Raw genomic sequence first — 16065 nt, 5'->3', positions numbered from 1 at the left:
GGAAAAAGGAGCCCTTCATATTCCTTGACCCCCAAATTATGATAATTTCTGTGATGGAACAACAAAGGGAATTCGTTGTGGTAAATGTGGCTAATGCAATGAGCCACTTCTCGAAGAGGTACTACCTGATGGTCACCAACAACACGGGTGGTCATTGGATCTTACTAGTCATTGCCCCCAAGTGGAACTTGGTCTGGTACCTCGATTCATCAAGACTAGTAGTAGAACCTAATGACGAACTAGGAGTATGTGACTATACTTTAGTCAAACAAATCCTCAACGAGTAAGTTCTTCATGACTTAGGTTACATATTGAACTTTCAAACTTACACCAAATGTTGACTATTGGATCCCTCATCGTATGTACGGCTTTTGACAAGTATATACACTGTGATCCAAAGTACGATCTGAGGAAGACCCGCACATTGACACATAAGACCGCTTTCACAGTAAGTGCCAACATACATATTTGCAAACACTCTACTACTACCTTTTTTTTGAACTGACAGTTTTTTCCCTCTCCAGTGCCACCAACAACCACCAGGCAATGCATGCAGCTTCTATGTTGTGTGTCACATGCTGCTAACCTTGACAGCCAAGGATATGAAATCCCCAGATGTAAGATAATTGCATAGTTTTTTCATAACTACTTTTATTTATTACTAATATCTGATGGTAAAATAATTTTGCTCACGCTAATTGCATATATTTTTTCTGTAACTACTTTCATTCAATAGGAATTCAGCTTACTGAACGACATCATCGAGGAGTCTGCACTCGCTAACATTCGAGGACAGATCGTCGCGTTCGTAATGACCTCAGTCATCTCTTCGAAAGGCGAGCTCTATTGTAGGGACACGGTTTCCTAACTTATGTAATTTGTGGTTGCACTTTTGACTTATGTAATTTGTAGTTATCTTTATGTGGACTTACACCGTTGTACGTTTTGATTATGTATATGTGCATATCTCCTGACTTGGTCCCTACAATGTGGGTATCTTGAAATGCATGGTGTGGCATGAATGTTTTGAGTGATTTTGATGTGGGTATCTGGATGTGTCTTACAGGAGAAGACGGCTGCCAAATTCTGATGTTGCTTCAGGATGCAGCCAAAAAATAGGTAAATCTCTTCGGGGGACGAGACCATTAGTGACGGGTGAAGACTTCACCCGTCACTACAGAGGCCACCAGTGACGGGTGGTAAATTCACTCGTCACTGATGACCGAGTCCCAATGACGAGTATCTTTCTAATCCCTCAGTGAGACTCGATTATTAGTGACGGGTGGAAAATGGACCTGTCACTACTATCTAGATCATTAGTGACGGGTGGTAAATAGACTCGTCACTGATGGCTCATTCAATAGAGATGGTTTGTAGTTACCACCCGTCACTAACGACCGAGACCCTAAGACGGGTTGGAAAGCTACCTATCACTAGGACTCGATCATTAATGAAGGGTGGTAAATACACCCGTCATTAATTACGATCACAGTGACGGGCAATAGATCTTTTCAGGTCATAAGACACGCACTTTAGTGATGGGTCTTAACTATGACCCGTCACTGGTGAAATCATTAGTGACAGGTCCTAACCCGTCACTAGTATTTCATCTTTAGTGACACAATAAGAGTGATGGGATGGTAACAGTCACTAATGACGGTTATCCCCGTCATTAATGTGATGTTATGTCATAGTGCGTTGATCGGGCAGGGCAGTCGGTGGTCTATCAGCCCTCTTCGTCCCCTCTTGCATGTATCTCGCTTTAGAGCATCTTCAACTGATTTCTTAAATCTGGCTCCCTATATCTTCATATAAAAAGCATCTCTAAAGAATTACAACTCTATTTCTTTACATGCTCCAACCGACTTTCTAAATCTCACTCTTTAAATTTTATTCACCTATAATTTATTAGTATCCTATAAATAAAAAAATATTTACAATAACTAAATTTCATATATGTTTGAATTCAAATTGAATTAAAAGAAGAATATCCAATGAAATAATAAAAATACATATAAATGGAGTATTATAAAGAAACTCATTTTTTCACCATATAACTTATGGTTGTAAATAATTTTAGAAATTATTTCATCGCATAAGAAGAATATTAGTGTTTTTTCTAGATTTTTAGGAATTTATTTGAGGCCCTAACAATTGTTAGGAGTTATAAAAGTAGTTTTTGGAGAATTTTAGTTTAAATTTTACACATGATTTTCAGTGAATCTAATTAAAATAGGTTGCACATTTATTATGAAATATATATAAAAAGTTCTAAAACTTTTAGAGTAACAGAAGACTATTTTTTAGATAGAGAAGATAATAAATGAAATTGTAGCTGTTAAATACTGTTTATAGCTGGTCCATAGGTCATCATCGTCTCCTTCCTTTGTCTGTTCTGGAGACTGCGAGCGTGTTTGCCATCGAAGAAAGTAACGAGCCATCTGCATGAGATGGCGAGCCTCAGAAATAGCGAGAGAAGTAGAAATCCAGTTAGAGCTGATTTTTAAGAAGCTGCCAACATACTGAACCGCCATTATTATCCGAAGCAAAATCCATAGCGACAAAGAAATCATCGACCATGGTACTGAACTGGAGAAGGCATTATTATTGCTTGCTGCGGATCAACTACTCAGCCGCCGTATTCATCACTTGTACCATCACAGGAATCACACACCACAAAGGGCACAGCACTAAAATAACCCGGGCCGGGGTGGTGGTCCACAGGAAGTAGGTTGCAGAGGTAACGTGCCATAAAGAGCTCTGTACCGTTTCTCAACTGTCTTCTCAAGAATGGACGTGGTGCAAATATATGTGAATCCGGTATAATTTAATTAACTAATTAATTATTCAAATATACTAACATGAATCGACAATGCTCCACGCCTATTCCTTCTCTTTTCGAAACCACCTTTTCCTCCTCCACGTAAACTGTCCCGTGAAAGATCACGGGATTAGGATATTGAAAGTAGATGCGATTCTCTTGTCTGACAGAGGGCGTGCGCATTAAATGCCTTTCCCTCGTTTGACAAAACATGAACCTTCTTTTACGGTGACCTATGCTTAAAAAATGAAGCACCTAGAGGCGCTGATACTCGACACGCCAGCAGCTGTATGTGTACGGACGATAATGGCTTGTCTCGCTAGTGATAGGGATACAATTTTTGCATTTTTTGTTATTAGATTAATCTAAAATAAAAATAAATTAAAAACTACTCTCCTATAAATAAACTAAAGATCCACTCTTATATAATTACATTAAAAAAACTAAATAAAAAACAACCTATTAAATATTCACTTACATCCGTGTACATATATATGTGATGTGATGTGTACGCCCTACTAAAGAGGCGTTGCAGCCGAATCGACACCGCTCATCGCTTGGAACAGAGACATTTGTGGCATCACCGTACCTGACATTCAGATTTTTTTTTTTATCCGTGATCCGGCCGGCCGAACCTTCATTTCATTCTCTGCAAGAAACACTTGCCAACCGGTTACCGTACAGCCACCAAAACTTGCCCCAGCGCGGCAGCGCCAACCAACCACATTCACTGCCATGGATGCCGAGCCGAACCATCCCAAGCGAAAATCTCGCAGAAATCACAAGAAAACGAGCAATCACCTGGCGCCGGCTCGTGCCAGCCAACCCGACCTACTCCACTCCGCCCCACCTCCCAACGGACCCAACCAGCCTTGCCACCTGCCGCACCGATCTCCACTGATGAGCCGCAGATGCGCACCCACGGGAAAAGCGGACCCGATCCTCTGACTTTGCCAGTGCCGTCACAGAGCATCGTAGTAAAATTCTGTAGCAAAAATACGGTAGTATCAATACTGTAGAGGTTGATTGTGACCTCCCGTTTTAGATCGCACGGCTGAAAATAGCTAAAGTTAGATATTGTTGCCCTCTCACGTTTTCCCTTTAAAGGTGGAAAATATGATAGCAGATAATCATATTATTTGATATTTGTATTTGGTAAAATCCATATTCAATTGATATATAGATACAAATATGGATATATCTTAATTCATTTCCCAGATATGAATATAGATATATTCAAATCTATTTTTTCAGAAATAGATATGGATAATATCCATATTTAAATATATAAAAACACTTCAATAAAATATAAATATAAGTGATATAAAATTTTATTATTTTATCTTGTTCTCTTACTTAATTATTTCGATCATACCTATTATTTGATTATTTTATACTATACAACGATACTGAAGCGATAAATCTAATCTTTTCATCTCCCATCTAACAGTTCAAAATCATTTAATTTTATGATATTGCATTAAAAGTGACTCTTTGACTTAAGGTAGATGATCAATCCACTAAAAATAAAATTCCTTAAGTTGAATTGTTATCATATTCATGTCAAATAATTTTATATTTTATAATTTATCATTAAAACTGTAGAATATTCACATACAAGTGAATCTAGTGCATATTCAGATGAGTTCATATTCAAATAATCTAATTCATATTCGTATTCGAGGATATTTATATTTATATTAAAATAAAAATAAAAATAAAAAAGTGGATTATTCCATATCCGTAAGTCAGAGCATCTAGTTCCGGGAAAAGCGTCGTTCTGTCGGCCCCGCGCTCCTCTCGAGGAACCGAACCGGACAGCGGAGCTCAACGCCACCTCGAAAGGCTGAAAAAAGAAAAATGAAGGGCCCGCCACGTTACCGCATAGGATCCTCTGCGCCTGCGCTCAACATTCGCTGTCTCTGCCGGCGGCAGTGTTTTCCCAGGATCATTGCCGGAGGAAGAGCTGAGCGGGGAAAGTGATCGCCGCCTGAGCTACTACACAGAATTTTCACGTGAACGGTGTGATTTTTGCCCAAACTCAAGATTTCTCACTTGTTAATATAAACTGGCAAAGCCGGGTCTTTAAAAAAAATTCAAAGAGAATTTCGCATCTAGCTCCGACGGATCCTAAGAAAAAATACTACCGTTTTTTCATCAAACGTCGTTAATTGCTTAGACCCTAAGAACTTCACATTAATTTTGAAGAATGTTGGAGAGAAATACTCTAGCCTGTAGATTCACTAAAATATCGTCACTAGAAGCTCAGTTGGAATCCTTATATTTTAACTCCATAGAAGAAAGCTCAGCTTCCGGAGACAGTTGGTCCCTCCAAAAGCTATCTCTAATACGGGAGAAGAAGCCGTCTACTAGGAGAGGGTGGGGGTCATCTCTAGGGATCCTCAACACCCTCAGAGACACAACCTCCTTGAGCCCTGTCTCTCGGATTCCTCGACCCCCCCCCCCAGCTCCTGTCTCTTATAGCCCTCGACGCCTCCGAAGCCACAGCCTCTCGAAACCCTTGATACACTTGAAGCCACAACCTCCCGAAGCCCCAATCTTCCGGAGCCCTCGATGCCCCCGAAGCCACGACCTTCTGAGCCCCTATCTCTCGAAGCCCTCGACACCTACAAAGCCCTTGTCTCCTGGAGTCCTTGACACCTCCGAAGCCACAACCTTCCAGAGCCCTTGTCTCCTGGAGCTTGGGTAGGCTCCCTCGGATCCTAGAAGGAGGGACCGTTTGATCTTGGAGAAAGATCAACAGAGGGGGACCACCAGCTGTCCTCCTCCAGCAAGAAAGTGATCGTCATTCAATGCGTGCATATGGGAGACGTCCTGACATCCCAATTGCAAGTGGAGGCTGGCTGATACCTTGGAGAGTGCGGCGCCACAATAGGCGATCGGCTGGGCGTCACGTCCCTAGGGTCATTTGCACTACTATATTACTATTGTAGATAATATATTATTGTTATGAGTAAAATACATCCTACCTAGACCCATGTTGAGTGATCTGACCGGTCCTAGGTCCCTTTGTAAGGGTATAGTTGTACATTTTCATCCTATATGATACTATAAATACATACCCTTGGCCATCAGACTAAGAGATCAATCCTTCTTGACCATCACATATCTGGTGTTCTTCTCTTTCCACTTCTTCTCCAAGCTTAAGCACACTCCTGTGAGTGTACTCTCACCGCACTTATTCGTGCAAGACATATTCTTGCGCCAACAGTGCGCTGGCCGGGGGGACGGAACATAGAAGCACTATGAGAGGTAGTACACCACTGAAAAACATCAAGGCGCTAACCATAGCGGCCACTCTTCACTGCCGCAGCCATGCAAAAAACTATGTGCCCCCGCCAGCTTCGCAGCTAGGCGGAACATCGACTATCCGGACAACACCGACCCAATAGCTTAGGTTGGCATGGAGCTCTAGGCCGACATGGAGGTCTTCCAGCAGTGGCACGACGAGGACCTCACTGCACTCCATGAGGTTACGTGCGAGGCCGTAGCCAAGCAGGTCACCCTCAAATGGTTCTAGGCAGTCAAGCCTAGGGGCACCCATGCCTGGGCCCAGCCCCAAGGTGTCTCCTGTGACGATGCCCAGAGCACCTTTGTCGAGCCAACATCTTCGGAGAGTCTGGTCGCTTGACAACCTTATCGGCCCCCTCTGGCGGAACAAGGCTCCGAGGAAGCCCAAAATCCTGGGGTGCGCAGACCCTGCCTGCGCCGTTGACATAGCGGTCGTAACATTGACCACACGCAAGGGGCTTCGAATCTACCATGGTCTTGAAGGCATAGCTAGGACCACTTCGGCTCCAGGGGCTTGGTCGCCCTGCAGCCGCATCAGCCTCTCTTGATGAAAAAGGGACCCAGGGGGGCACAGGCTCCAGTATGCGCAGCCCCCACCAGCGCACATGGCGCCAACCACAGGCTCCGGCTCCATCAGAGGGGTACCAGTGCATTTTGCACGGGGACGGACATGGCCACAACACAGATGGTTGCCGAACCCTCACAACTTTTCGGGAGGACTACTTCGGGAGATAGGCAAGACACATGATGGGGGAAAAAGCTAGTAACGAGCGACCCAGGGGTCGTGAAACTGGAGTAGGCCACAGGTTAGGTCTTCGAGCCTCCTTGAGCCCCCCTTGGCCAGCGGTGCCACCATCGGCTCCACCGTCGATACAATACCCCAGCGATGAGGACCAAGTCACACCAACGCCCCGGCCTCAGTGGAGCCTGATGGGTCTCTCACATGGGGGGCCCGCCCTAAACTTCGGATGATCGGAGCCCTTGGCGATCCTTCCCATGTCAGGGTCGGCGAGGGCAAAGTCGGACACTGTAAAAGGATGCTGGGCCCTAGCAGGAGGGTCTGGCGCACTCTGGAGGTCTGCATGCCAAAATCCTCAGAGGGCCGACCCAGGCCTCTGGAGCTCTAGAGCCTAATGGGCTCCAGAGGCTTCATAGGCCGGAAGGATCAGCTCTTCTCCCACTACGGGCTATGAGGGCCCCCAGGCCTCTGACTCCACCAAGGAGGCCTCATTTTGATAAAGGCACGCCTATAACCCCTAGTAATAGTTTGCCTAGCTGACTGATCTTTCATACAGTAAGATCAGCGCACATATAATATAGCAAGCCTAGTTGTTGAAAGGCCTTACAGTCGATAACTGCCAGGTGAAACATGTAGACAATAAAACCTAAGTTATATCAAAGTTTGATAGTAGTGTATTAAGCTTTTGTTCGAATTGCGCCCTTGCTCGCAAACGCCATGTAGCACACAGCCGACAAGGCCCTTCGACAAGTTGAAGGCATAAGCCTCAACGCCAGAGGTATATAAACTTAACTTAAAGATATATCTCTGATCAGCAATAAACAACAATACTTAAGTTATATCTTAGTTTGGCATGTGCTAGGAATAGATAGCTATAACTTATGTTGTAACTAGCTTTTCACTGATAATAGTAGATTATCAAACTTAAGCTGCATCCTTGCTCAAATAGTACACAACACTAGAGACGCACATGTCTCATATGCATAGTATGCCTAGGTCACCTGGAAGGCATCGAGTCTAGGTTTCTTGGAAGGCATAGCATATCCTAGATAGGTAGTGGAGCACTGGAGACGCACATATACCCATAGGCATAGCATGTCTAGGTTACTTGGAAGACATAGAGCCTAGATCTCCTGTAAGGCATTGCATAGTCTCGGTAGACAGTGGAGCCAACACACCTGCAGGCACATCATGCCTAGGTCACTTGGAAGGCAGAGTATGCCTAGTTTCTTGGAAGGTATAGCATAGCCTCGATAGTGTGTATACCACGCACTGGAGGGACATCCTTAGTAGCGGAGATGCGTCACACTCGAGGGACATCCTCAGGTGACGGATACGCCCACGCACCGATAGGCATAATATGCCTAGGTCACCTAGAAGGCATCGAGCCTAGGTCTCCTGGAAGGCATTGCATAGCCTCGGTAGGCAGTGGAGCCTACACACCTATGGACATAACATGCTTAGGTCACCTGGAAGGCATTACATAGCCTTGGTAGTGTGGATGCCACACACCGGAGGGATATCCTCGGTAGCGGAGATGCATCGCACCTGAGGGACATCCTCGGTGGTAGATACGCCCACGCACCAATAGGTATAGCATGCCTAGGTCACCTGGAATACATCGAGTCTAGGTCTCCCGAAAGACATTGCATAGACTCGGTAGACAATGAAGCCTACACACCTGCAGACACATCATGCCTAGGTCATCTGAAAGGCAGAGTATGCCTAGGTCATCTGGAAGGCATTGCATAGCCTCAGTAGTGTGGATGCCACGCATCGGAGGGACATCCTCGGTAGCGGAGATGCGTAGCACCCGAGGGACATCCTCAAGTGGCAAATATGCCCACGCACCAATAGACATAGCATGCCTAGGTCACCAGGAAGGCATCAAGCCTAGGTCTCCTGGAAGGCATTGCATAGTCTCGATAGACAGTGGAGCCTACACACCTGCATACACAACATGCCTAGATCACATGGAAGGAAGAGTATGCCTAGGTCACCTAAAAGGGATTACATAGCTTCGGTAGTGTGGATGTCACGCATTAGAGATACATCCTCAGTGACGAAGACACACCTGCAGGCGTAACATGCCTAGGTCACTTAAGAGGCAGAGTATGCCTAGGTCTCCTGGAAGGCATGGCATAGCCTCGGTAGTGTAGATGCCGCGCACTTGAGGGACATCCTCGATGACGGAGATGCACCTAGAGCCCTCAAAATTACCATCCAATGCTACTAAGCACCACTGAAGCAATTACACCCTCCGTCAAACCATCACCAGGCTCTGGATGGCTCTGCCTTTAGAGCCTCGCGAAGGCTAAGGGTCGAGAGGGCCACATGCTGCTTCCCTTGGCCCACTCGTCAGATTCGCCCTCTAGCGAATCGACACCGGGCTCTGGATGGCTCTACCTCTGGAGCTTCGCAGTGGCTAAGGGCTGAGGGGGTCGCAGGCTGCCTCCCTTGGCCCACTCGTCGGCTTAGCCTCCAGCAAATCATCACCAGGCTCCGGATGGCTCTACCTTCGTAGCCTTGTGGCAGCTAAGGGCCGAGGGGTTCGCAGGCTGCCTCTCTCGACCCACTCGTCGGCTTTGCCTCCGGCAATTTGTCACCAGGCTCCAAATGGCTCTGCCTCCGGACCCTCATGGCGGCTAAAGGCCTAAGGGGTCGCAGGCTGCCTTCCTTGGCCCACTCATCGGCTTCACCTCTGGTAAACCGTCGCCAGGCTCTAGATGGCTATGCCATCCAGAGCCTCACAACGGCTAAGGGCCTACGGGGTTGCGGGCTGCCTCCCTCGTCCCACTTATCGGCTTCACCTCCAGCACCCGCCGAAGGGATCACATAATAGCCAATCAACATGGCTACATAAACCAACCAATACGAGAGAATGCATACTAATATTTAGTGAAAGTCCACTCTACGTAATATAAAGGTTAATATGGGATCCTCTACGGCCCATCACACGGTCACTCAAGTCATCGGCTTCACCTCCCGCAACCGCTGCAGGGCTCCGGATGGATTGACGTGAGTTAGAAATATAAAACAAATTTAGAGTGAGAGTCTGCACTAGCTTCGTATAAAAAAGAGGGCTTGCTACACCGGCCGCCAAACAACCGTGGCATGCAAAGAGGCAAGAGAAGGTACCATAGTTAGAGATCGAAGGCACATAAAAAACATATATGGCCACCTATTCGGGGGATCACCCACATTTCGATATGTGCAAAGACATCAAATAGTTCCTAAGAATTCAGTTTCATTACTAATAATTTGCACATCCAAAGGACATTTACAAAGGGGGCATTGACGAACGAAAAACAAATCCTAAGAGAGCAATCCAGGGCGAGAAAGAGTACAAGGTGACGATCAAGGATACTACAAGCTTTGTCAGCGGCGCATGTCGTAGCTGATACGCTTCATCTGTGGCCTATCACTATAGAAGCTAATACAGTAGCCGATCCCTGAATCATCATCATCATCAGAGGAGGACGGAACAAGCTCCGCCGTGGCTCTCTTTCCCTCCCCCTCAATCTTTTCCTTCTCCACCTTGACCGCCTCCTTCTTTGCCTCTGCCTTCTCCTTCGCATCAATCTCCCTCTCCAAAGAATCTCAGTCGACCTCCTCTTCATCGTTGGAGATGTCGATGGTCTCAACTGGAGCAACTGCTTGGACCGGAGACCGAGATGGAGCAATGGGCGGGAGCCCCCTCTGAGAGGAGGGGAGTACAATGGTCACCGGCTCTAATCATGCAAACATCAGCGCCGGCACTAAGGACGACCTCGCCGTCAAGAACATCAACATCTCCGATGATGAGAAGGAAGAAGACGCCATGCTAAGTCAATGAGAACCGCTCACCTACATAAACAGTGATGAATCAATGGAGCGAACCCTGGCTTTATAGTCGGGCCAACTAGTTGCACACGCCTGGGGAAGGAAGCAGAATCGCCATAGGCGTCGATTCGTGACAATTCCAATTACTCCCCTGAGGGGCCTGTGGTCACACCCATGCTGATCTCTGGCCATGTGGCGCCATCCTACGGTGGCACTCGGACTTTTGCGCACATGTCTCGTCGCATTTATGAGACGAGTGCCTTTCAACACATGCAAGAGTCATGGGCACAGAGCCCAAAGCAAGACTACACATGACCCTGTTAGGTGCACCACCATTAACTGAAGGGCTTATGACCACACCCCGGTTGACCCATGTCCACATGGCGACACCCTACGGTGGCACTCTGGGTTCCCACGCACACGTCTCATCGCGTTCATGAGCTGGTCCCCTTTCAGTGCATGCAAGAGTCATGGGCGCAATGCCCTAAGCGAGATTACGCATAACCCAGTCAGACACACTGCCGTTTCCACACGCCATCAGTACTTACATCGAGGATAAAGAAAAATCTTGCCTCCACACATGACCCTTGCTAAAACGGCTTAAGTGGCAAGAAGACTTACCATCAGAAAAGCTAAAGGGCTCATTCCGATCTCCACACAGACTCCAAAACATGGTGCCTCTACTAGCATCACAACGGCCTTCGGCCTCGACGCCACCTACACAACCGAGCCTCACCGCCCCCATCCGACTCTGACATCATCGCTCACGGTTATCACCGAAAGACTCCTATACGGATAGAGGCTACTACATGAGATATCCATACTACATGGCCGAGCTGGAGTTAGTTCCTTCTACATCCGCTCACCCCTCCTTATCTCGAGCCAACAAATGAGGGGGTACTATTGGGGGAAATACTCCAGCCCATAGATATCAATAAAAGGTTACCACCAGGAGCTCCATTGGAACCATTGGGTTTCAACTCCACAGAAGAAAGTCCGACTTTCGAAGGCCATGGGTCCCTCCAAAAGCTATTCCCAAGATGGGAGAAGAAGCCATCCTCTAGGGGAGGGTGGGGATCGTCTCTAGGGACCCTCAACATCCTTGGAGACACAGCCTCCTAGAGCCCCTGTTTCCCAGAGCCCTCGGCACCCCTAGAGCCACAATCTCCCGAAGCCCTATCTCCCAGAGCCCCTGATGCCTCCAAAGCCACAGCCTCTCGGAGCCCCTGTCTCCTGGAGCCCTCGACGCCCCCGAAGCCACAGCCTTCCGAAGCTCCTGTCTCCCGGAGCCCTCAACACCCCCGAAGCCACTACCTCATAGAGCCCCAATTTCCCGAAGCCCCTGTCTTTCGGAGTCATCGACGCCCTCGAAAGCCATGGCCTTCTGGATCCCCGATCTCCTCAAGCCTGGGTAGGCTCCCTTAGAACCCGGGGGGAAGGGTCATCTGATCTTAGAGAAAGATCAATTAGAGTGGCCCACAAGTTGTCCTCCTCCAGTAAGAAAGTGATCGACAATCAATATGATGCATGTGGGAGCCGTCTTGACATCCCAAGTGTAAGTGGAGACCGGATTGACACATTGGATAGTGTGACGTCGCAATAGGTAACCGACTGGATATCACGTCTCTAGGGCCACCTATACTACTGTATTATCATGGTAAATAATATCTTCTGGTTATGAGTAAAATGCATCATACCTAGACCCATACCGAATGATTCGACCGGTCCTAAATCCCTCTGTAAGAGTATATTTATATATTTATACCTTGCATAATACTATAAATACAAACCCTTGGCCATTAGACCAAGGGATCAATCCTTCTTGACCATCACATATCTAGTATTTCTCACTCTTCACTTCTTCTCTAAACTTGAACACACTGTTATAAATGTATTCTCGCTGTACTTATTCTTACTAGACATATTCTTACGAAAAAAATAGTTTTTTATTAACTATACATCAATGTCTTAGTTTTAACAGGTATTTTCCCCTCCGTTTAGGACAGATAGGACCATAGGGCCAATCAATATTTGACCCAACGGTAATCGTTCTTACATCTGTTTCAATCACACGTCTGTCCCTATAACAGAGGGTCCGTTTGGTTGATATCTAATTTTATTATATCTTTATTCTCTTCTAAATATGTTTTAGTTTTTATATACAGAATAATTTATAATAAATTCTTTTATATATAATATGTTTATCTTTTTCGATTTTTTTAATATTCAATCAATGACACATAAACCATTAATCCACCACACTCATTAAATGGAAATTTCACTTTTGCCTTTAATATAAACACTCTAGTAAAATATCACATTAAAAACCTAAAACAACATTTATTTAATAATAAATTATTGTGAACAAAAATAGCCACCACATTTACAGCCGAGGGTGGAGCCACATTTAGATAGGGGTGGTGCACAAGCGCCTCGTAAATTAAAATTTTAGTGGAAGCTTATCAGTTTTGAATATATGTGCACCCCTTAAATACAAAATTATGGCTCTTGAAACAATTTATATATATATATATATATATATATATATATATATATATATATATATATATAATGAAGTAGTGTACCCATGCCATTTTTCTGTAGCTCCGCTGCTTCTCTTGTGGCAAAGTTTATCAAAGAAATAAGCATATGACGTGTGGGCCGTGATGTTAAGAAATTATGGCAAGACACAGATGTGGCAGCGTAGCATGCAGCAGCCTAAAGAAACTGATGCGACTAAACTGTGGCGTAATCAGACGATGCCTACAACCAGTGTCGGTGTCGTCTTAATGAGTAAGGCTCTGTTTATTTTAAATTATAAAAGTTAGATTATAATCATATATGTAAGATTGTAGTGACCGTTCCTACTCACCAAGATCCTAACCCCATCCAACCCAGCTCCCCGCGCGACCAGACGCGGACGCATGCGAGGCCACACCACCCCAAGCCCCAAGTAGCCCCCCCACCCGGCAATGTCGGCGCACCTCCCGCCGCCCCACGGGTCCATCCCCTTCCTCGCCGCCGGGGACGCCAAGAAGCCACACCTTGGAGCCGACCCAAACAAGAAGTTCTCCTGCTGCGGCGGCGACCACCACCACGCGAAGAAGCCCGGCCCCTCCGCCGGTAAGCTCGCGCTCGCGTCCTTCCTCGGCGTCATCGTCCTCCTCGCCGTTGACGTCTCCCTCGCCGGCGCCGGCGCGCACCGCCGGCTGCGGCGCCAGTACCTGCATTACGTTGGCGTCGGCGACGGCGGCCCCGCCAGCAGGGACGACTCGCTTTCTTGGCTCTCCGTGCCGGGCCATCCCAACTTCACCGACGACCTCCTGGCGCGGTGGCTCGCGCCCGGGGGCTCGCCGTGCCGGGACGCTCGCACGGCGAACATCTCCGTCGCGGTTCTTGACGACGCCGCGGCGAGGGGAGAGCCGACCGCGCTCGGCGCCGCTGAGATCCACGAGTTCACGTTCTGGGCGCTGGACGACGCCGGCCAGCGGCGCTGCCTCGGCGGGGACTACTTCGAGATCGACCTATCCGGGGACGCGTGGAAGTCGCGGCCCCCCGTCGTGGACCACGGCGACGGCTCCTACTCCTTCCGCCTCCAGGTCGCGCCCCGCTTCGCCGAGGGGAATTTCCACCTCACCGTCGTCCTCCTCTTCCGCAGCTTCGAGGGGCTCAAGTTCTCCTCCGCGAGGTTCAAGTACCGCACCGAGCTGCGCCGCATCCCCCTTCTGTTACGGTGGAGCAACGCGTCGCTCCAGGCGCTGGAGACGTGCAGCGCCGCCGACTTCGCGCGCGACGCCTGGTCCGGCCGGTGGACGCGGCTCGCCAAGAACGACAACTGCGAGGACGTCGACGCCGCCGGCCGATACCGGTGCCTGGAACCGGAGCACCCGTGCGAGGCGCCGTGGTGCGACGGGCCGCTGGGCTCGTTGGAGAGCAACGGGTGGGTGTACTCGGCGCACTGCTCGTTCAGGCTCTTCGCGGCCGACGCGGCGTGGCGGTGCCTGGACGGTAAGTGGCTCTTCTTCTGGGGCGACTCCAACCACGTTGACACCATCCGCAACCTCCTGACCTTCGTCCTCGGCGTCACGGACACGTCCGCCGTGACGCGCCGGTTTGACGCCGTGTTCGCGAACCCCAACGGCCGGCCGGGGTCTCTGAGGATCACGAGCATCTTCAATGGCCACTGGAACATGAGCATGAACTACCTCGGCCTGCATTCCCTCCGGAACAGGGAGTTCCGGCAGCTCATCCGGTCCTACTTCATGTCCGGTGACCGCGTCCCAGACGTTGTGGTCCTGAACTCCGGCCTGCACGACGGGTGCTACTGGACCAGCGTCCGCGCGTATGTGCAGGCGGCCGAGTTTGCTGCACAGTTCTGGTCCGGTGTCATGGCCAAAGTGCGGGCTCGTGGGCACACCGTGCCGAGGGTGTTCTACCGGACTACGGTGGCGACCGGGGGTTATGCTCGGGACCTGTCATTCAATCCAAGTAAGATGGAGGCGTTCAATGGCGTGCTCGTTGAGAAGATGAGGCGGCACGGGGTGCTCACTGGTGGGGTGATCGACAATTTCGACATGACGTTCCCATGGCACTACGACAACCGTTGCAATGACGGTGTGCACTACGGGCGTGCACCGGCGAAGCTGGTGTGGCGCGACGGCAAGATCGGGCACCAGTACTTCGTGGACCTGATGTTGGGACATGTGCTTCTCAATGCCATCTGCAATGGATGAGAATTGCTGGTCCCATGCTCTGTAAGGTTTTGGTGCTGAATCGTGTAAAGTAGATTAGAATGATCAGGGAGCTGAATTTGTGGTTCCGGATATGAGAGATTACCACATTGTATTGCAGTTCATTTGTAAATCCGATGGGGGAGGGAGGGAGGTTTAGCTGAAGCATTTTGCATGATCAAAATCTGATCTTTCAGCTATGTTACTGGCCTGATCTTGCTCTAGTAAGCGAGGAAGATCGAGTTCAGCTAGCTATGAGTGAAAATCAGGCACATATAAATATATAGCAATACTGTTTGAGTAGGCATAATGCTGTAAAAATTTAGTAGATCTTATTATATTGATCTTCGGTGATAGGCTACTAATTTACTATCTTAGTCAATGTTTGGTTGTTCAGTGTTCGTGATTTTGTGGTTTGCAACTTGCAGGGATGGAAGTACAGAAATGCTAATTGTTTAGAATGCTTTACAGATGCTTCTTTATGTGCTCCGGTTTGATGTGTTTTTGGTAAAGTAGCAAACAACATGTGATGAGCAGAAGAGGGCAACGACTCTGAGTGCCAAGAGTTATGATCAGAAATGCGATTGTAAAGCCTGTGTGCTTTATTACTTCCGAATTTTGTAGTGGTACGTACCTCAGTA

The 16065-nt window shown here is 47.9% G+C and overlaps 1 protein-coding gene across 1 annotated transcript; it reads left to right on the top strand.

Moving 5' to 3' along the window:
- Positions 1 to 13582: 13582 nt before the first annotated feature.
- LOC133884225 (uncharacterized) lies at positions 13583 to 15847 on the top strand. Its single transcript, XM_062323574.1, has one exon. It carries the CDS (start codon positions 13667 to 13669, stop codon positions 15425 to 15427), a length of 1761 nt encoding a protein of 586 aa, XP_062179558.1. The 5' UTR covers positions 13583 to 13666; the 3' UTR covers positions 15428 to 15847.
- The last annotated feature ends 218 nt before the right edge of the window (positions 15848 to 16065 follow it).

This window comes from Phragmites australis, chromosome 11, assembly GCF_958298935.1.
Source record: "Phragmites australis chromosome 11, lpPhrAust1.1, whole genome shotgun sequence".
In the NCBI taxonomy this organism is placed as follows: Eukaryota; Viridiplantae; Streptophyta; class Magnoliopsida; order Poales; family Poaceae; genus Phragmites; species Phragmites australis.
This window is presented reverse-complemented; position numbering and strand designations above follow the sequence as displayed.